The sequence below is a fragment of the Mytilus galloprovincialis genome, chromosome 7 (genome assembly GCF_965363235.1).
Source record: "Mytilus galloprovincialis chromosome 7, xbMytGall1.hap1.1, whole genome shotgun sequence".
NCBI classification, from domain to species: Eukaryota; Metazoa; Mollusca; class Bivalvia; order Mytilida; family Mytilidae; genus Mytilus; species Mytilus galloprovincialis.
In genome coordinates, this window is record NC_134844.1 from 48,943,304 (window position 1) to 48,966,087 (window position 22,784).

The following is a 22,784-nucleotide window of genomic DNA, read 5'->3' on the forward strand; positions in this document are numbered from 1 at the left end:
AAGATTAGATGTGATAAAATCATATCCATTCTTAATATCTACTTTGGTTTGGAGTTCAGTCCAAGCATTAATAAAAACCTCCTGCCAAAAAGGATTTCTAACTTGTGTTCTTGGACCAAGGACGTAATATACGTCCATGTTGCACCTACCCAGAATAACTCATTAAATTTAATTTGTTCAGTACAAGTTAGTAACTTACAATAGTTATTATTTTGCTTAATTATTCTTCTTATCCAAGTTATTCTTATTCCTTTGATGTATTGTTTTATTAGATCTAACATGTTAACATGGTTAAGTCCACCCTGTATATATATTTGAGATATTGTTTCTCTTTTAATTTTGTCTGGTTTACACTTTTTATTGTTATTGTTTTGACATTAGTATTTCGTCATTTTCAAATGTATTGGGAAGTGGTTTAGTTTAATTATGCAACTTTTAGGAGCATCCATGATAGCGGAATATTGGTATATACTCGAATACTGCACTCCGTTTTTTTTTATATGAAATTGCGGATTTTAAAAGACAAGAAACGAACTTCTCCGGAACGATAATATGAGCAATGGCAGAAAAGGAAGAATATACAATTCCTGATGGTTAGATTTGTTTGAATTGTGTTTTTACATAATTTCCGCTTCAACTTCATTTTACAGTATTCAAATTATATATAGTATCAATTATTAACAAAGATTAAGACGAACTAAACAAAATAAAGTAAAAAGGGGGAGGGTTAATAATTTAAGTGATATACATGTATCTATTCTAATTTCTAGTACGACCAATACATACAATGTATTGCACCCATTTAAAATTATGCAATCGGAAACACATGCACATAAATGTTTGTCAATGAACATTTAGTGCTATGGTTTTTTTTTCATGTACTATTCTTACAGCTTCTTTTGTTTAGATTACAGAATTTAGATTAAGGGGAATAATAGACGTATTTACACTTGTATGCAAATTTGTCCACCATTACCTATAATCACACAGGTTCCCGTAAACTTTGACATCATAATTCAAAACATTTTACGTCATAACTAAAAAGTTGCTTGACGTCAAAAGGTTATTCGGAGGTGATATAAGGTCATTCGGAGGCAAAATACATCTAAATACCAAAAGTGTAAATACGTTTTTTTAAGCTTGACTGTTGACACACTCCAGACCTGGGAACAGAATATCTAACTCAATATATATGTTGGTGCCATATACAGGTCAGGAATAACCACCAATTGGTGGATTATACCTCAATTGACATATAATCCACCAATTGAGGTATATTGGTATAGACCAATTGACGTATAATGTAATTTTTTTGTAATAAAATGCTAGTGTGCGATAGGAGCATGATTTTGCAACTAGCAACCTATTTATGACCCTTATTGAGTCCTCTGAAAGTTTCAGTTTTGTCAAAGCCTGCTGTATCTCTTGAGAATGCATGTGTACAGCAATTCTTTTGTTGAAACATTTGTACTATTGACCATGATTGACTTTTAATAATGAAAGTCAAGTATTAACAAAGAGCTCCATTCACCTGTGGAGTTGTACTCATGATCGCATGACTGCAAACAATCCATTGACAGATGATTACAGGTAAATTTTCCAATCAAGAATTGACAAGATAACAATAGAAGAAACTGCAAATACAATTATTGATTAAATGCAATATGTTATGTCACTATACTTAACTAGGAATGTTTGACAAGTTTTTATACCATAATATGGTTTTAAGAAAACAATGCTCCATTTTGATAGAATAATTTCTTTCGAAAAACAAAGAATTATACACCAATTGGTCTATACCATTATACGTCAATTGGTGGATTATACGTCAATTGAGGTATAATCCACCAATTGGTGGTTATTCCTGACCTGATATATGTTCCTGTGCAGACTGACTTCTAAGTCTCCAGTTACAGATCCATAACTGCTCAGTGATTCCTATATTTTCGATGCGCCGACGTATAGTCAATAATGTGCTGATGGATCGTCGTACGATGTAGATGTAGATATAGATAGATACAAAAGGATACATGTCAACTCGTACTTTCGGCAACTTGTACTCAACCAACTCGTACCCTATTTTTACCAACTTGTACTTCTACCAAGTCGTACCCAATTTTTTTTTAACATTATAATGCTTCATTTTTCATTATTTTGTGGTTGATCTACTGATAGGATTTATATCTAAAAAATATTCTCAAATGTCAGTGTGCTTGATCCATAGAATATTTGAAAAGGATATTTTTCACTGAATATTGCGATGGACTGCAGAATATTTTTTTTCAACATTATAATGCTTCATTTTATATTATTTTGTAGTTGATCTCCTAATAGGATTTCTATTAAATAAATCTTCAAGTGTGCTTGATCCATAGAATATTTGAAAAGGATATTTTTTACTGAATATTATGATGGACATGTCTTTTTTTTGTATATTTTATATACATGTATATAATCAATGAATAACTTTTTAATCCTTTTGAAACCATAAAGCACATGTATAAAGCAAAGTGCAAAAGATTTATATATTTTTTTATTAGATACTATAATCAATAACAGATTAGAATAACAATTTTCGGTGAGGATGGTGATTATGTAACATAAAATATTGTCCCTCATGAACTATTGTCTGTCGGACAAAATTTCATATAAAATATTGTCCACTGATAGTACTGACAGTATTTCATAATGAAATATTTCATTATGAAAAAGTGTCTTTTTCCGTGAAATGTTGTCACCTCCTTCTGGACAATATTTCACTATGAAATTTTGTCATTGGACAATATTTTATATGAAATTTTGTCCGACAGACAATATTGAAATACTGACTTTGAACATGTTGAAAATATTTTTTAATCGAATTATTACACAATTAGAAATAGTACACAAGCATGCATCATGCATATTTTTAAATTTATAACTGAAATGCTTTTGTATAGTAAGGAACTTATTTTATGTTATTCTGAACCCAGTACTGGAACGTTAACATACATTGTACTTTTTTTTTACAAGTACAAAAGAATAATTAACAAAATATATCTGACAAATAAATGCATATGCTTCATTTAAATCAATATTGTGTAAATTGTATAAATTTACAATGCAATCTCTCTCTTTCACTCAGTTTTATAACATGTATATAAAATAGATCATAGATAGTACAATGTAAGTAAGTAAGTAAGTAAGTAATTTTTATGGTTTTGAAATCCAAAATTACAGGATTGATACCAAGACAATACAAAATATACAAACATATATATCATACCAAATTCATAAACATTGTATATTTATATAAGGAGGTGGTACCACAAAGTTATTTAGTACTTAATAAAGCATTTCTAGAAATGTACATGTCACTTATAAATTTAACAATAATTCTAATTATATCAGTCACACCACACATATACAAAAATTTAAATCTTGCTTCATTAGTCATATTTAAAAAAGATTAGATTTAGATAAGTATGTTTTTTTATACATATGTATTTCTCATATTATGTGTGTTTTCAGCTATCACAGAAGAAATCAGTTCTAAGATTGTAGAGACCTATATCAGTATACCTGGTCTGGAGGTCAAGTGGAAGATACCAGGTATAGGCACTGCTGAACTCAAGAATAACTGTTCAGTTACTCCTACATTTAACACAGAGTATGTATAAATCTCATGTAATCTTTGAAAACTACACAAGTATGAAATAACCTAGCTGTGAAAATGTAGCTCTATTGTTCTTTGATATCAAAAATCATCAAAAGAACCTTAAGAGCTACGTTTTCGCAGCTAGAAATAACCTTGCCATTACAATAGCCACATTTCTAGTGCTCTCTGTTGTGACATAAAGATTCAAAGACTACTACAGGTCATATAGAAAACAATGGTATATGGGGTAATCTCAATGATGCCTCAACCATATAATTATAAAACAAAACCAGAAAATATGCCTACATGTAATTAAACATACAATGTTCAACAATGAACAAAAGTCTATAGCATATTAGCTGCCTCAGATAAAATACAATGTATAGACCTTTATATGCAAGTCAAGGACTTCATGTATAAGATGTTGGTAACAGTCTTTGTTGATACGCTAATGTGTGCTTCATTTTCAGGTCTCTAGAAGTGGTTGCTGTTGTCAAGAAGGATAATGGAGTGGAACATAAATATAAATACACAGTGCAAAAACTTCCAGGGGAGATAATTCCTTCAGAATGTTCAACCAAGGTATGAAAAAATTAGTACAAGTTTTTCTGGTTTTTTCAAATTTGCTGTTGAGAGGTTTTAAGGTACTTTATTGTTTCAAAATGAAGCTTGTTGGGTGTTTTTTTTGTGCTGTGGAAATATGAGGTTTTTCAAAGTCATTGTTCAAAAGCAATAACGAAACAATTCATTTTGAAGAATTAATTTCATGAATTGTTTTTAGTAACAGATTTATTTATATGATTAATACATGCAGATGAAGTGTTCAGGTGCTGCAAGTGTTCTGACATCAGGGACACATCATTTATAGAATTGGGATGCTAGACTGGATATGTCTCCTTTTTTTTAGTTTTAAAAAATGTTGTTTTTTATATAAGTAATTTCTAATTAAAAATAACAGGCATTTGTTCATGAATTTCTCATGCTACATGTACTATGCACTATATATGATGAATTTGAGAATGTGCCTCTCAGTAATCCCAGTTAAAAAGTTAAAAAGCTTTTTAAAAGTAGCATGTGTCTCATCCAAAACTGTATATCTAAATGTTGGACTGAAATCATTGAAGATTCATATGCATACTGCAGGTATTGGTAATTTTCTATATTTCACAAACTTTTGTTTCAGTTTAAAGATGGCCAGATTACGATAGTACTAAAGAAAGCCAACCAGTCATCTTGGGAAGTTCTATTGCAACGAGGACTTGAACAGGCCAAGTGATCAAAATAAATTACTTTCAGGGGAGATAATCAATAGATAATTTATTTCTTATCTCCCCCCTACAGTATTCAATGGAAGAGATGTAAAAGCAACAAAAATTATGAAAGAAAGCTAGATCAGAAGAATCTCAAAGCAACATTTGGAATTTAATATATAATTCAAATATATAATATATCTTTGTATACTAGTACTAATTGAATTAACTATTAACTGTGGTTAAATAATGCACCTTCCTCTGAAATATCATAGTTAGGTATAGCTGCATTATTATTTTTTTGTGTAGTTGTAAAACCCTTTCTTGTGTTCATGCTGACTACAAAAAAAATCTGTCTAATGGATTGAGAAAACCCATTATGTTTTACACTAGTACCATGCTATGGGAAAATTTTGTATGGAGAGATCAAAGGAAAATTTGAAAAAAAAAGTGATAAACTCTAATTATTTAATGGATTCTTGATCGTGATAACTATTGAATGTCCTACATAAAATCTTAATCCTTTAGTTCTGACAGTCCTGAAAGACATAAAAGTCATTTTATTTGGTTACAGTTGGTGCTAAACCTGCTTACTGTTATAAGGACATATTCAGATTGTCTGCCTTTTTATCAGCAAATATACCTTTTGTTTGCATAAATTTGAGGAAAAATATTCTCAACCCTAAACTTCCAACTTTGGCACTATTTGTCACATAACTAAAATGTCATGTGATGATGTTTAATATATTGTCATTTTATACTTTTGCACACAAAAAAAATATTACTAAGTAATTATATTTTACTTAAATTAAGTATTCTTTTTTATTACTCATTACTAGGAATTACTTACCAATTACTCACTATTACTATCAATTACTTATATTTTACTAGATATGAAAATAGTTACTTGAAACAAGTAATTGTTTTACTGAAAAAGTGTGTCTATCAAAGATGTACATGTAAGGCATGTAGATTTTTGTTTTGTTAACTTCCACCTTTTTACACCAGAGTCTATACACACCAATGTATATATGAATTTTCAAAACAAAGGTTTTATTTACAATGTATGACCTCTTAAAATTGGAATAGTATATAGAGTTTACATGTAATGAAGTTTTTAGTATTCTAATTCAATTGAATTATTCTGTTCAAATAAGCAATTTACGGAATTGAGTGACATTAAATGAAATGTGTTACTGCAAGTGGTTTCACAATAAATATGAGTTAAATACCTTGAACAAGAACTTCATTGGTTAAGAATTCATAATTTTTCCCCTTTGAATTTTAAAATTCCATTTCTAAGCCAATTTTATTTATACTTGTTGATATAATTCACTATCTATGTTTGATGACCAAATCTATTTGTTGAATGAATTACTGAACAATATATACCATCATAACATATGTATTTCTGATGCATTTCTGAGTTGTATTATACTGTTTATTTTTCATTTTGATGGCATTATTTTTATGCATAATTTAAAATTCTGAAAATGGATTAATCATGATTTTTTTGTCCATTGCTTATCATTTGCAATAATAATGGATGTAAATATTCCTTATATTTTAGTTTTCTATTTTTTATCTTAGATATTTAAAAAAAATTAAGTTAATGAATCATCGTTGTTTCTGTCGTTGACTTTTTATATTCATACCTTCTTTTTTTTATTTTTTGTTTTATTCCGTTTTCTGATTTATTTGGTGCTACATTTTGCAAGTTATGTATACTTTTCATTATCAAAAATATATATCAAACCTATGTTCTTTTGTTTTTATATTCTTTAAGCCATAACTGGTCTCAAAATTTTTAAAAATCACCAAAAAAGTAAAGAGTAGAAATTAATCCAGTTTGACCATCATAAAATATGCAAAATGTGAGTAAAGAAAACCCCTGATGCTCAACCAACTAGAACAATAAAGGTAACAACAGTAAGATCATTTGTAAAACCACTCGGTGCTAAAAAGAATGCACTTCGCATGAAAATTAACCAAACTGGAAACATGAAATGCAGTTAAGTTGACTTATGAATGACCATTTCACATAGGTTCTTGTGCACACTTTTGCAAAACCACAAAATCAAATATCCTTGCAAATACAGGTGTTCTTCAATCCACGAAAATTGGTACCCACAAAAAGTATTGTTTGAAATACTCTATGAATAACCATGATCATTGTTCTTTGAAATGAAAAAAATATCAACACACTTTTATTCCGTCTCACAAAAGAGATCTACAAATTAAAAACAATTAAAAGTGGAAAGGTGAATATGACAAGAGAACTCAGAAACTAAAAATTGAAAATCCAGCAAGCAACCCAAATTGTAGAACTCTAGAAAATAAACAGTCATCGACAACTTAAAATAGACATACAAATGTATAGACAACCCAAAACAAACAATGCCAAATTATATAAAACTAAAGAAAACTTGACACAGTCTAAACAGTCTGAAAATTTAAAGGGGATAATAAACTTGCAGACTCAAAGTATAATGGATTTGACGGTTAAGCATGGTTCTTTATCAATCTCTACAGCCTTGTGACATCTGAGTTCATATCCTTAGTTTTTAAGCTCACCTTGCCTAAAAGTATTAAAGATCTACAAACACATCACCATCACCAAAACACAATTTTGTCATGAATCCAACTGTGTCCTTTGTTTAATATTCACATAGACCTAGGTGAGCGACAAAGGCTCTAGTTTAGTGTATTGCTATTATATAATTATATTTTTTACATATATTATAATGGACAACAAAGAAAAGTGAGTATTGTCAAGTGTGTTTTAACTCCCTTTTTCTCATAAATCAGTGTAGCAATTACAACTTTTTTCATCATTTTTATTTTGATAACAGAACAAATTACATACAATACATACTAGTCATCATAGATAAAACATTTAAAAGGCATATTACAAACAATAAATATAAAATCTTAATATTAAAATCTTATATAAAAATAAGTCAGTAAAAGTTTTAAATATAAAATGCAAAATATCAAATAGTTTTCTTTCACCCATGTCTGCATAACAAATCAGTATACCATAAGTTATTGCCTTGTTTTAGCATACCATAATTCTGGTTTTGTCACAACTTGGATATATTAGTCACAATATAATTGGTTTAACACTGTCACTCTATGAATCTGTAGGGGTCAGTAGATTTCAAGAAAGGCATTAAGGTGGTTGGCATGAGATAAGCAATTATCTTTTTTTTTTATATTTCTTTAAATCCTTGTTTAATTTTTACTTTGTATACAAAATTTAGTAGGAAAAGTTCCATGTGCCATAAATTGGTAATATGATAAGCATAACTGAACGCCTATAGATCCTATAAAGGTCATATCCCCCCTCAAGGTAGACATTGACAAAAAAATTATTTATTAAACTAATTGGCCTAATCGGAAAATTAAGTATTCATTCTTCTGTCTCAATGTAAAATTGTACAAAATATACACTTTAAAAAAAAGTCTTCCTGCATTATTTACATACAATCTGGACACACAATCATAAATTAATCTTTTTAATTCATAAATTAATAAATATTCACAAAAATATTAGCATTTTAAAAGATGTAAACATGAAAATCATAAATCACAACAAAATAAAAACAATAAAACAAAATCCCAAACTACCTACTATACAAATTCTTTTTATACCCCAATAAAATTATATTAATCATTCATTAACAAATAAAAATTTCACAAACAAAATTATATTCTTAACATTGCATTTTCGAATAGAAAAACAAACCATAAAGGTATTCACTCATGACACAAAAAGCAGAAAAACAGCTTTTATTGCTGTTCTTCATATCAAAGTTGCAGTGAGGCCTTCAACACTGAGCAAAAACTCTCCCCTCACTTCAAGTAAAACCAGCCACTAACACTTTGTATTACCTTGTCCTTCTCCTTTAGGGAGCTACCATTTGATTTTTAGGGGGGGGGGCCTAGGATGAAAAATTTTGTCCTGCATTTTTATTTTTCACTCTGTTCGGTCCTGCTTTTTTTTTTTAGTTTATCCTGACTTTTTTTTACCTAAATTGTCGTCATTCTGTCTCATTCTGTTTACTCAAAACTCCTGTCCTGCCTATTTTTTTCAAATTTCATCCTAGCCCCCCATAACAATCAAATGGTAGCTCCCTTAACACATTTGTGTTAGTATTATTCAATGTGAAAATGCTAAAATCAAAACAAAATGATAAATAAACGATAATTAGTCATAAAAAATAATCTTCATTTCAAATACATGTTAATGAATATTAGAAATCAATCTACATATAACAAACAAAATTCACAAATCTTAACAACAAATGAAACAGTGCCTCCTTATACAAAATATATTATATTTTACTATTATTTGTGCTATTAAATAAATCAATAAAAAAAGTCATTAAATCAAAAAACCTTTGTGAGTATGCTACATTATCCCACTTCTCCACATTGTCACTCGAAAATAAATATCTCACCAGATTCCTAAACTCTAAGACTCATAACTCTACAAAAGTCAACTGATAAAATTTTCTTATAGATATGCACATTTATATATAATGTCCTCATTAACTACAAAGTTTCATGAAATTTTGTTGTGTGATTTCAGGGGAATTGCAATGACAAACTGTTGCAGTAGTATATTCAGGCCAATAAGTTCAAAGGGGCATAACTACTAGAAAAAAAATTCAATCATGATTTCCTGTCGATATGCACATCTATGTAGTATGTTCTTATTATCTACAAAGTTTCATGAAATTCTAATGTGTGGTTTCAGAGGAGTTGTGACTACAAGGACAAGACTGACATACAGACAGACAGGTAAAAAACATTATGTATACATTTTGCATGGGGTATAATTTTCAAAATTAAATACCATGAAAAAAGATTCAACACATGCTAAATAACAAAATATTATACCCGTTTTGCAAAATAATGTCTACAAATAATTTTATAATTGTCAAACACTGGAACACTGGGTATTTATGTTTACTGTCAACCAAATAATTGCTCCTAACAATAGTAGAACTACATGACAGGAATACAGTACAGTGGCGGATCCAGAAATTTTCATAAGTGGGGGCCCACTGACTGACCTAAGAAGGGGCCTGTTCCAGTCACGCTTCAGTGATTCCCTATATAAGCAACCAAATTTTTTCCCAAAAAGGGGGGCCCAGGCCCCCTGGCCCCCCCCCCCTAAATCCGCCTCTGCAGTATACATGTACTTTTAATTTCTACTGGATCCCTGTCATATAATTTTGTACTGTAGGTGTATGTAATCCACTGTATACAGCAGGATATTGTACAAGGGATACCCTATGCATACCTGCCAACTGTCACCATTTGCGGGAGATTTCCCCATGGAGGCTCCCAATTTGAAATTTTGAAATAGCAATTTTGTCCACAGTTTAAAACAAAACGATCAATTTAACCATTGGTATAGCATTTTAAAAGCATGGAGAAGCAAATAAACAATATTAAATTAAATTTGAAGGCCCCTTCAAAGGTTTTGTAGAACTGTGACAGCCCATGGGCATTTGAAATGTTGGCAGGTATGCTAATGTATACATTTATGTTTCAGTATTGTATTTAATTTAAAATTTGGAGATTATTGTCTTAAATATCTGTATACATAGAATAGCTTTTTTTAACAAATAGTAGCAGCAAAATCTACAATACACTTATCTGGAACAGGTTCAGATGGGGGAGGGAGGACCAGATGATTGAGACAGCCCCCTTACCTTTTTAAAAAAAGAAAACAAAATGAAATGGAGTTTGTCCCAATAAGGTCCTCTAATTCTTAATCTCAGGGATACCCCCACCAAATTTAAAATCCCTAATCTACACCTGCCTATCTTACAAGTGTAAAATCCCAACCCATAAAACATGTTTATTTCTAGTTGAATCATAACTAGACTTGCTAGCAGAAATATTAACAATAAGTTTAAATCTATAGTATCTTAAGTTGATTTTAAAATATCTTTCTGGAACTGAGTCTATTGCAAATTTATAAAAGACTAGCTCTCTTATACAAAACCATTAACCAAAAATCAAACTTGTATTAATACCAGTTCTCCCCATGTGGTTATGGTACCAGTATGCTTCATTAATGTCTTCAATAAAGGTATCCCACTTGTAATTCCAAAGGTTCATAGCGTTGCTCTTTTCTTGTGGGGTCATGGCACTATACCTGAAATTATTTTTAAAAACAAATGCAATTAGCAGATCACATGAAAAAGAAATAACTAATTTCGCATTGTTTCAAAAATGGCTAAAATAAATGCACACAATAAGTTTTGAATTTACAGTAAGAAAAAGGTAGTCCTTGATATATGTCAGCTACTGAAACTGATACATGTGTATTTTATAAAGTTTAAAATATATAGAATTGTCCTTTAAGGAGGTTCCAGGGTATAAAAATTTCAGAAAAAAAATTAAAAAAATTTTTTTTTCAAATTTTATTTATTACTTTATTAGTTGTTACTTTATCATATGGTACAAAAGCCCCAGATGACTTTTAAAATGTGCATATCATTAAAAAAAAAAGCCCCAAATAATCTCCCTTTGGTGCAAAAAATGCAATTTTTTGGCATTAAAATTGAAATATCTTTTTTAACTATTCTGTGACATATATTTTTTATTATTATTTTCCAATAAGCTGTACTTAAACTCAACTATTGTAAAATTTGAGCTATTTCTGTAATTTAGTTCTTTTTTTATTTCGATATTATATATGTAGATATAGGAAACTGCATAGGAGATTGAGTTGCAATGACAAAGTAGGTGCTTCACAATGCAAACATGTCTAAGTTGAAAGGGTCATAACTGTATCAAATTTCTGTGGACAGAAACATCCAAGCCTAATGCATATATACATATTAGGACCTAACAATATACCAAGTACAGTGTAGACATAGAAAAACATATAGAAGTTGAAGTGACAAAGAAGGTGTTTGACAAGGCCAGAGTTACAAGGGACATAACTTTAACAAAATTCAATGGAAAGAATCATCCAACCCACAGGAAAATCTACATATTAGGACTTACTGATATACCAAGTTAAGTATAATTATCATAAAACATGAAGGACAAATGAGGTGCTGGAGAGGGCAAAAAAAATTAAATGGAAAAGGGCTTTCACAAAATATAATGGACCAAAACATCCTACCCACATACACATCTGCATATCAGATATAACAGTGATTAATGTATATATAATCAAGTAAGAGATGGTTGGGTCTAGGATTTGCCAAGACAAGGTTGGTTCTGAAAAGAGACTAAAATTTCCAAGGGGTAAATATTTTTTACTAATCTAATGATTGAATTTTGATTGACTTACTGTAAGGAGTTTAATGCCAACTGCTTCAGGAATTTAAGATCAGCATCTTCACCAGCCATTCCCATAAAAGCCATGTAGAAGTCATATGACAGTCCACGGGCTCCCCATACAGATGGATCATCTGCACTTATAACTACTGGGTAACCCTCTGCTATCAAGCTTGCAGCTGGATGGTTTCTTAAATCATCTACTAACTTTAATACCTATTTATTCAGATAAAGAAAATTAATCAATACTATATTTTAATAAGATCATTGGATAAAAGAAAAATTAAAAAATGCAAGTTAAATCCATCATGACATGACTATGGTATGTGACACAGGCTTGCTTGCCCTAATGCATCAACATACTACATTTGATTCAATATAGTTTTGAAGTACAACAGTTATGCCCTGGACACTAATTAAGCAAGATTTTCTACCATAAGGGTCAAATATCAAAGTCAAGGTCACAGTGACCTAATTTTCATATGTGACATACCATCTTGCCATGATACATCCACATACTGATTTTGGTAAAATATTTTAAGATTTTTTTCCCAATATAATATGTATATAACGAGATGCTCCACAGGGCGCAGCTTTATACAACCGCAGAGGTCAAACCCTGAACAGTTGGGGAAAGTATGGACACAACATTTAAGCTTAATACAGCTCTGAATTTGGATTGTGATTAAATAATTGACACAACAAAGGTTTCTGACACAGAATGAATGTTGTCTAAGAACTTAAACTTAAAAAATTTAGATTCATTCAGCATATCATAGAACCCCAAGAATTCAATTTTTGATGAAATCAAATAATGATCAATTTTAGACCCTTTAGACTCAATGTGGACCAATTTGATAACCAGGCCCAAATATTAAAAATCTAAATACATGGTTAGATTCAGCATATTAAAGAACCCCATATATTCAATTTTTGTTGAAATCAAACAACGTTTCATTTTGGACCCCGATTTGGACCAACTTGAAAACTGTGCACATAATAAAAAATCTAAGTACATGTTAAGATTCAGCATATCAAAGAACCCTAAGAATTCAATTTTTTTTAAATCAAACTTAAAGTTTAATTTTGGACAACGTCAACGTAATACCAATATATGACCAAAAAATTTTCAATTTTTGCGGTCGTATAAAAAGGGAAGATGTGGTATGGTTGCCAATGAGACAACTATCAAACAGATTTAAGATAAGTGGTTTTTAATTGCTTAAGGATGTACTTAGGTGAGATTAGGTAAAAATTAAGAAATTCAGAAATTAAAATTGATACTATAAGCTGGTAGAGCATCAATTAAGGATAAAGATAAGCTAAAAATATTGATAGGTCATGGACCTCCTTTTCGAGATATTTGAGATTTAAAATATGGTGGGAAAAGGCTGAATCAGACTTTTACCTTATATTTGCATTGGTATTATTTGGGTCTCAAAATAAAAGAAAAAAAAATCAATAATCGTCTAAAATTTGGATAAATTACCTATCATGAGCTATTAAGTCTTATATGAAAAAATAAATGGGTATTATGGGGCAAAATATTTTACATTGTATTGTATGGAAAAACACCAAGGAGTCCGATAATTTGACACAAATTCCAAAACCTCACCTAAGTACATCCTTAATGTTACTGTACAGGCTCCAACAAATATCAAAACAATAACATATACTCGATTATTGGTGGATTAATCTGATTACCAGGAGGGAACCACTGAACTTCAGCAGAAAAACTGTCAATCTTTTTCAATAAAGCTTAGAGTCAAGAGCACCTTGACATTAAAAGAGTTTGAAGTCAAAATCTCAGTCTATATTTGTTTTTTAGAGTACTTATATACACTAACCTGGTTAGATATAGGGTTCACTTCAATGGCAATTTGTTTCTGTTTCACTGCCTGTAGAACTTTTGGGTGTTTAGTCAGAGCATACCCATGACCAATTCTTGTTGTATTTAACAACACTGCATCAATCAGGTTATCATCAGTGGGTGTTCCTTCCCAATCTATTGAAAAACGACATAAAAAAAAAGATGGACAAAAAATTTACATCTTAAATTAATTACTAGCTAGCTTATAAAATTATATGCTGGGACAACAACCCAACAGCACAAAAATGATTTTTGAAGCCAGGATTCACATTTTGATTCATATGCAGAATGAATTTGATGGAAAACCCATGATGTTCTTAAAAATATAATATAGAGTTATTCAGATGTTTTGACATATACTTGTTTAAGCATACTACTAGTCGTACTGTTATACTGTAGCTTATAGATAAAGTTCAGATTAACTGCCTTATAAAAAAGTACATTTTTTTTCACAATATAATTTTTTTTTCCCAATATAATTATTTTTATTAGGCAATTAAACATGCAGGCATATATTTGATGGGCAGTGGGTTCAATTTTGTTCCAAATTTTACCAAAAGTGATTTATAATAAAAAGGAAAAAGGTCAATTTCATTTAGGAGTTGATTTCATCTGCATGTTTATAAAAGTACAATTTAAAAATAAGTATAATCAAAAATATAAAATATAACAAAAAGAATTGGCTAAAGTAAAAAGAGGTATTTTTGAAAAAAAAATGATTTAATATTACCTGCAGTAAAATTCAAAGATATGAGAGTTTTTTAACACATAAATCAGCTCTTCTTGAGTTCAATTCATAGAAGATCAACTATTCAAACTCAAAATTAGGAATGTTGTTAAAAGAGTCAAGTGTCCTTCTATGCAGCTTCCAAAATGTATAAAGAAATGTACTTTTTTATTAAATGAATTAAACATCATATTGTTAAAATCCCTTAAACATTGCATAATTATTGCATTGGACACAGTTTAAATAACAAACCTGTTTCTCCCGCATGGAAAAAATAAGGCAATTTGATTGGTGGGTTCTGTTGCTGTGGATACAATAAAGGATCAATATAGTACAATAACGATTTCCCAGGATCCTCTTGTCCAACTAAGTCATAACCAGCAAAATATTCTGGAAACTTGGTCTTAAGAGAAAGGGAAAGTTTAACATCTCCTAAAATGTCTGTTGGACTTTTAATCCTGAAATAAAAGTAAAAGCTTATAGTGAATTAAAGGAAATTTGAAGTTTCTAGTTATAATTTTGATGGTATACACAATAACATATTTTTTTGTCTGCTTATATAATTTCTAGTTTGTATCCAGGTTGCTTAATGTGATCTGTAAGAGGAAAGCATAGCTTTTAAGTTCATCTGACCTTAGTACTGGTTTGACCTTCTTGTTAAAACCATAGCAATATTGTGGTTAAAAGAGCATAAATTTGTCAAATTCTATTTTTTTTAGAAGGTTTGTAAGACACATAAGACACATATAGGTCTTGTATCATCTATTTGTCTTGTATTTGGATAATTTCATGTTGATGTAGATCTAAAACTGTTTCTGTTAAATTTTGAAAATATGTCCAGGTGAGCTAAAAAAGGCAAATCTAAAATTCAAGGAAAGAATTGTTTTGATTTCACTACCTTATACTAGAGTATATATATTTTCCACCAGAAAAGTCTTTATGATCTCGTTTAAACTGGTTAAATACATCTTGGTAAATTTGCATTACAGTTGTCTTGTCGTATGTTCGTCCATTTAAATCATATACCTGAAATCAATAAAAAAAATCATGAATCATCAGTATTAAATTGATAAACAGTGTATTGCTTCGAGAGAACTGTAAACAATATGTGTTTATGTTTACAGAAATTATAAATACATGTGCACATTGTTACTGCTGCCAAATGTAGAAACACAACAAATATATGGTTTCTTAAATTTTTGTCCTTGATTTATTGGGGTACAAAGGCATGAAAGGCATAGAAGCACATTTTGTACCATGCACAAGTTTGCAATTTAAGCTAAAAAAAGTTTTGGGCATATTCCCACACATCTTCAAAAATTCTTTCAAATCTTTAAATTTGATCAAATCCAATTTATGAAATCTGACCTAGAAATGTGTTTTATATATGAACGTTTCTCATTTGGTATTTCTATTCCATAGATTTCTTACATATAACATCACCAAGAAGTCATAAAAAGTTACCTTTCATCAAGATATGAAATATCTCTGAAATCATCTTGACTTATCATACAATACTTTGTTATTCACAAACTTGAGGGGGTTAAACCATTATCTCAGTGAGGACCCTTAAGGGAGCTACCATTTTTAGAGGGGTGCTAGGATGAATCTTTTTTTTTTAGTTGTAATCTCTGTCCTTCCTTTTAATTTTTCACTTTATTCGGTCCTGCCTTTCCTTTATTAGTTTATCCTGACTTTTTTACATAAATTGGCATCCTGCCTATTTTTTTTTTTTTTGCAAAGTGTTTCATCCTTTCCTTTTACTCAAAACTCCTGTCCTGCCATTTTTTCAACTTTTTATATCCATGAAAAACAAATGGTAGCTCCTAATTACACGACATTTCAAAGGTTTGGGTAAAATGGTAAGGGTAATTATTATTGTTGTAGGCTGTACAGTGACCTATTATTTGTCATATCAACACCACCTGAACTTTGTGGATAGTTGTATCATTGGCATCCATACAACATATCTTTTTTTGTATGTTCAACACATGCTTATTGTATATATTTCCTGAATATTGGTCATTGTTAAAAATCAAAACTAACCAAAATTCAGAGGGTTAGCCATGCAGTGGCGGATCCAGGGGGGAGTGGTCCAGGGGTGGAACTCCCCTTTTTCTGGGCAATCAATGCATTTGAATGAGAGCATATAGTTGGAATCCCCCTCTCTTTACTCTGGGTTGGGACCCCCCTTTTTAAAATGGCTGGATCTGCCCCTGCCATGCATGCATGGCTACAGTTCAGGTAACTTATTCATTGAAATTTCAGTATGAAGTAAATAACAAGAAAAACCTTAGCCATGCATAAATGGCTTACCCTCCTTAATTGGGCTATGCTTTCATCATATATTTCTTGTCAATTTTCTGGAATTAAAAATCAATCAAGATTCAAAATATTTCTTGTTATTAGGACATCTCATTACATACCTGTGGCAAAAGTCCTCTTAATTCAATGTACTGAACGTTATCTAATCTGAACTCATTCAAGGCTTCATAGAAATAGTCCTTAAAGACCGGAAGATAGTTGATCATACCATTGGCAACATCAAAACACTGTAAAAATTGTGCCCATACAGCATCTATGGTTGGATATGTCTTCACTGGGTCATTTACTACTAAGGACATACTATTATACAACCTGGTGTGCAAATATATAACAATTACCATGATTACAGTATCACAAAAAAAAGTATTTTTGCCAAATCTTGGGAATCTTGGGCATTTATTGCAATTAAAAATTTGACTGCTAACCCCAACTTTTCTTTCATTCTCTTTTTATTACATATAGTTTATAAAGCTATATTTGAAAATCTTATAAAATCCTTGTTTTTTTTTCAAAGTTTTTGAAAGAAAAAATGTTAAATGTATGAAAAATCTAGAAAGAATCATTTCCAGCCAAATTTTCAATGGCTCATATCTCGAAAACAAGCACCTGGACCCTTTATTTCTTTCTCTTTTTTATTTCCTTTATTCATATATGATATAAATTAATAACAGTCTTATAAAAGTTTGTTATTTTGAAAAAAGTATTGAACATCATTAACAAAAAATCATGAGAACACATTAATTATAACTCACATCTGATCAAACTTGGATGGATCTCCTGAAACTTGTCTTTGATGACTAACTAATATCCATGGACACCCTAAAAAATAAAAATTGGTATCATTAATTAATATTTACTATCTATTATTTTACTTCCTGCTCAGTTCACTATTTAAATGGTGCAAATTAGAAAGACATTTTCAAATATACTTCTGAATTTGTCATGTGTTAGTTAACCCTTTCCTCCATTGACATTTTTTTGTTCATACTTGATTCGCATAGGATTATTTTCAATAAAAAAAATCATCAGGTTTAAAGTATCAATGCATTGCAAAAAGGAATATTTAATCAATGAAATTCTGGTCAGATATTCTCTTGAATATCCTTTTTATATTAGATACAAATTTTATTAGATCAGATGTTTCAACTGAGGCACTACACAGGCGTCAAAAGGCGTCATTATGGAGTAATGGGGTGGCGTCAAAAAGCGTCATTATGGAGGAAGGGTTAAAGAACTGAACACATGTACCTCTATTTTTAGTTACATTGGAGTTTTGAAAATGTATAAAATTAAGCACATTTTGTAAGGAAATGCTTCATTCTAAAATGTGTGCGATGATAAAATCTTTGAATATAATGGTAAACCATATATAACTACAAATAAAGAAGTAAATTAACATTTTATTATGTTAAACCCAAGAAAATACAAATTAAAAAAAGCTTCAAATCTTCATGTGCACATAGATGAGGGGGGATAGGAGGGGTCCTGATCCCGAAATCCCGGACTTAAAAAAACGAAATCCTGAGGTCCCGAATTTAAATAAAGTAAATCCCGACGTCCCGAAATCCAAAAAAAAGAATTCCCGGACCCCGAAAGGGTCAATCCCGAAATCCCGAGCTTAAAAACACCTAATCCCGGAGTCCCGATAAAGGTCCTATCCCCCCTCATAGTTGTTGCAAAATTTTAGTGAAGGTTTCACCATTTCTTTGCATAACCTTCAATGACATATTTTGTAAGAATCAGTAGAAACTTTTAAACTGTGTTTTCATCAATATAGAGATCCTCCTGGAAGAGAAGGGGCAGCAGTGAGTGACTTTCTACCTCATTGTTGAGGATACTCAAGATGAATAGCAGCAATAAGAAAAGTTTGTACAGTATTTCATTTATTGATGATTTATGAACTTGAGGGTCTTATCACATTTCTCTAATTCTACAAGGTTATAATGAAGTTCTATAAAATTGATATACAAACCTGGGTTTTGTGGTGGGTTAGCAAAGAAATGAAACTCAATGCTAGATTTGTTGACATCTTGGCACATGTAACAGTTTGGACGGTATGTAACATTCTTCACAATCCACCAAATATCTGTCAAGGAAATATCATGGAGATGTAAGGCGCCACCTGAAATATATAAAATTTGATTTCATGAACATGATGAATGAAAATTATATAAAGAAGACAGGTGCATGTTTAGGTAATACTCTGGATTCATTTATTCTAGGGTACCAATTTTCGTTGATTGTGGAAAACACTTTAATTTTGTAGTTTTACTGAAGTCTGCACAAAAGTCTTTATAAAAAAATAAATTGACAAAGTTGTAATTTGACATAATCAATCACTTATTATGCTTATATATAGTTACATGGTTCAAAGCACACTTATCCCATCACTTGCACCCTCTATCATTTAATATATGTATTTTTATTTTACTAAGTTATATAGTTAAGTCATTCAAAAATAAGTGGAAGAAATATAAGATTAGTACTTGCACTTTGTTCTATATACATGTATATATATGAATCATAAACCCCATGATTAATTCAGACCCTTGAATTCATGATTCATTAAATTTAAAAATAACAAAAAAAAAAACAGTCTGCTAAATTATTGGAATCATGCATCTGCATGTAGTGTTGGTTATTCTGATAATTTGCATAAATTTTTCTTGCTTAATAAAAAATTGAAAAAAATCTATTTGCTTACTTGCATTTTCCAAGAATGTGTGAGACGAAGTTTGAATCTATTTTTATATATACAATTATATAAGCTTTTTGTTGGTTGAAATGCACATATATACTACCAGTAATCCAATTTATGATATTTTTGAAATCAAAGCATATAAAGTATTGTTTTAAATGAGTGAGCAGGGTGTTTTATTTAGATTTATCCAAAATAAAAACAATTTGTTTTTCTATATCCTATTGATGCAAATATTTAGTGTTAGGCATTGTTTCATTTTGCTTTCGTAACTACTCTTTTTTTTGGGGATGGGGGGATATTTTTAATTTTATTTTGGTAGGTCTACTTCTACCATTCATTACCTTACTCAGAGTAAAGAAATATGAATTTAAAGTGTATAAAAAGATTTAAAGATTTTCACTGTAATGGAGAACCTTATGCTCATTCTGTAAAAAATGTAAAGGCTATATTTCCCCAAAAGCCATGACTAATTACTTAGTTGAAGATAATGTCTAACGCTGGTTTTCATGATGAAGCAATTACTTTTGATACTGCTTCATGCATATACAAGGGGTCTAAATCATTGTAAATAGGGAGAAAAAAGTGTTGCCATGCATGCCATGACTGTTATTCTCATGAATTAAAAAAAAAATTCTGATCATAGTAAATCATGTGAATCAACCCTGATTTAGGTATTATATAGATATAGGAAGATGTGGTATGAGTGCCAAAGAGACAACTCTCCATCCAAATAACAATTAATAAAAGTAAACCATTAGAGATCAATGCACATACATCACCTATCAATGGAGTTATTCGGAATTTTGTAGCTGTTCAATGGTTTACTAAGGATGGGAGTTGAGAGCAGTTACGTACAGCTTTATTTTTATCTACATGTATTTATTTTTTGGGTCAGGGGACAGTTCTAGTTTAATGCTACACAAAATGTATACATGTAAATTATAGAATTGTTTTTCATTAGTCCATATATATATGTATATATAATATGGGCTAAAAAATCTGTCATATTCAAAATAAATCCTCTGTCACATAAAGTGGATAACAATTTCTATGTACCATGTGTACTGACCATGACCATGGTGACATGTACATGTAATTGTACTACATGTTTAAGTACTTTCATAGTGGGCTTTGTTATCTGTAATATTCTATATACATGATATACACTACATTGCACTACTAGAGATAAGACTGTTCAAAGTTTAAAACTAAGTCCAAAATTCAGATCATGATCAGGATGATTAAAAAAAAAGATTATCTTTATTAAAATTTGTATACATATTTTTCAATTTGATTGAAAATATACCATTTGCCAAAAAATGTATAATAGTTTATTGTAATGAATATGCAAAAAAAAATGTATAATAGTTTATTATAATGAATAAGAATTATTTAAGTAGTAAGTTTGATGGAAGTTTCAATTGAAATTAGAGCTTTAACTATCTAAATATGTTTTCTTCAGCATGTTCAATTCTCCAAGGATTGGATGTGCAACCACAACAGGGGAGGTAATTTGAGCAATTACTTCACATTTTGTAATATATCTAATCTTAATCTTTCTGTTTACATACACATGTTAATCTTATACTGTAAATATACTGGTAGGAAATTATCTTTGTACACAAAGGAAACATTTATAAATAATACATGTGATCATATAATTAATCAATATAAACTAACCTTTTGGCATTTTTTGTAAAATTTTGAATACACTGCTTTTCTCTATAATTGGCTTTCCCTTGAAGAAATGCATACTTGGAGGAAAAGGAGCACCATTCCTAGACGCATTTATTTCCGCATACTTCAAACGCATAAGAGCTGCATTAGCTTTTTCCTCTTTAGCAGTCAATGTTAAATTTCCTCCAATTTTCAATTTCTCCTCAGCATCAAGAAAAGATTGTCTTGTTTTTAGATATGTTTCTTTTGAAAACTGAAGAGGTGAGGATTTGATGCATGTTAAAAAGAAATAAAATGCCAAAATACAAATTGATGCTTTCGTTTCCATTTTGTTATTGTCTATAAACCCAACAGGTGCGATGCTATTTATAAATGAATCTATAGTCTGTTTCGATGTGAAAACGAAAGTAGGTGATTGACCGACATCGACTGAATTGTTTCCGTTTCCTTACATTGTATCAGTGAATGATCTTTATCTAAACAGGTTCAGTAAGGCAGCAACCATTTATTTTCTGGGGGGGGGGGGGGTTGAAAAAAAAGTTTTTTTCCAGTTTTTTTGAGAAAAAAATAATTTGTTTTTGATTCTGAGAAAACAAAAATGTTTGTTTCCCCCTCAGCTGCTCCTATATGTAATGCTAAAACTGAAAGAAAAAAATTTGTCCAGAAAAAAAAATCCATTTGATAATGTCAGATTCAGATAATTTTTTGTTTGAATCAGAGTGATCCTTTACAAAGAAGGATTTATCACTCCCTAAGACAAGATACTTGCCTGTATCTACGTTGGCCATTCTTTTTTTATGAAACAAAACAATACCAACTCTTTCAATTTGTCTTTAAGTTTGGAATGTGGAATACTTGAGTAAAGTGTAGAAAAAGTCAAATGTTTTAATACTATTGTAAGATGAAAGAGATCTAGAGTTAGATTGTATGCATATGCACTCTAATTAATCTTTGTATTTTTTTAGCATCCACATCTGATTCACGCCACCTCTAGAATATGCAGTTTCACAATAACTTTGAAGCCCTGCTTCGATTGCTGATAAAATAGATGTTAATAATTTAGAAAGAGATTTCGTGGAGCACTTGGAAGACCCAGCAATGATACCGTTGTTTGTAATGACACTTATGTAGTTTAGGTATCCAATACAGTAATTGGAGATCCAGTTATTCATCTTTGGTTGAAATTCCAAAGGAACACATAGAATAGACCTATGATTATCCAGGATTTCCTCTTTCGTAATTATCGTGAGGGTATATGTTGAGTTTCCAAGTGAATTGTCAATTCC

General features: G+C 30.4%; 2 protein-coding genes across 2 annotated transcripts; one reads left to right on the plus strand and one right to left on the minus strand.

The window, feature by feature from the left end:
* Positions 1 to 493: 493 nt before the first annotated feature.
* On the plus strand, positions 494 to 5,177 carry LOC143083168 (uncharacterized). The gene is made up of 4 exons (XM_076259403.1): positions 494 to 593; positions 3,511 to 3,649; positions 4,108 to 4,219; positions 4,821 to 5,177. Exons 1-4 carry the CDS (start codon positions 560 to 562, stop codon positions 4,911 to 4,913), a joined length of 378 nt encoding a protein of 125 aa, XP_076115518.1. The 5' UTR covers positions 494 to 559; the 3' UTR covers positions 4,914 to 5,177.
* Positions 5,178 to 7,708: 2,531 nt separating this feature from the next.
* On the minus strand, positions 7,709 to 21,854 carry LOC143083165 (adenosine deaminase 2-like). The gene is made up of 9 exons (XM_076259397.1): positions 21,502 to 21,854; positions 19,093 to 19,242; positions 17,873 to 17,939; positions 17,222 to 17,432; positions 15,694 to 15,821; positions 15,048 to 15,253; positions 14,046 to 14,203; positions 12,212 to 12,414; positions 7,709 to 11,062 (listed from the first exon to the last, which is right to left on the minus strand). The coding sequence occupies exons 1-9, from the start codon at positions 21,824 to 21,826 to the stop codon at positions 10,912 to 10,914; spliced, it is 1,599 nt and encodes a 532-aa protein (XP_076115512.1). The 5' UTR covers positions 21,827 to 21,854; the 3' UTR covers positions 7,709 to 10,911.
* Between the last annotated feature and the right edge of the window lie 930 nt (positions 21,855 to 22,784).

Bases quoted from the DNA above. Each gene is read 5' to 3' on its own strand.
- LOC143083165 (XM_076259397.1), bottom strand. From the start codon at position 21,826: ATGGAAACGAAAGCATCAATTTGTATTTTGGCATTTTATTTCTTTTTA. The intron at 17,433-17,872 runs GTGAGTTATAAT...TTTGCACACCAG, and splicing joins CCATCCAAGTTTGATCAGAT to GTTGTATAATAGTATGTCCT. The intron at 15,254-15,693 runs GTAGTGAAATCA...CTTTTATTTCAG, and splicing joins TATATATACTCTAGTATAAG to GATTAAAAGTCCAACAGACA.
- LOC143083168 (XM_076259403.1), top strand. From the start codon at position 560: ATGGCAGAAAAGGAAGAATATACAATTCCTGATG. The intron at 594-3,510 runs GTTAGATTTGTT...GTGTGTTTTCAG, and splicing joins AGAATATACAATTCCTGATG to CTATCACAGAAGAAATCAGT. The intron at 4,220-4,820 runs GTATGAAAAAAT...CTTTTGTTTCAG, and splicing joins CTTCAGAATGTTCAACCAAG to TTTAAAGATGGCCAGATTAC.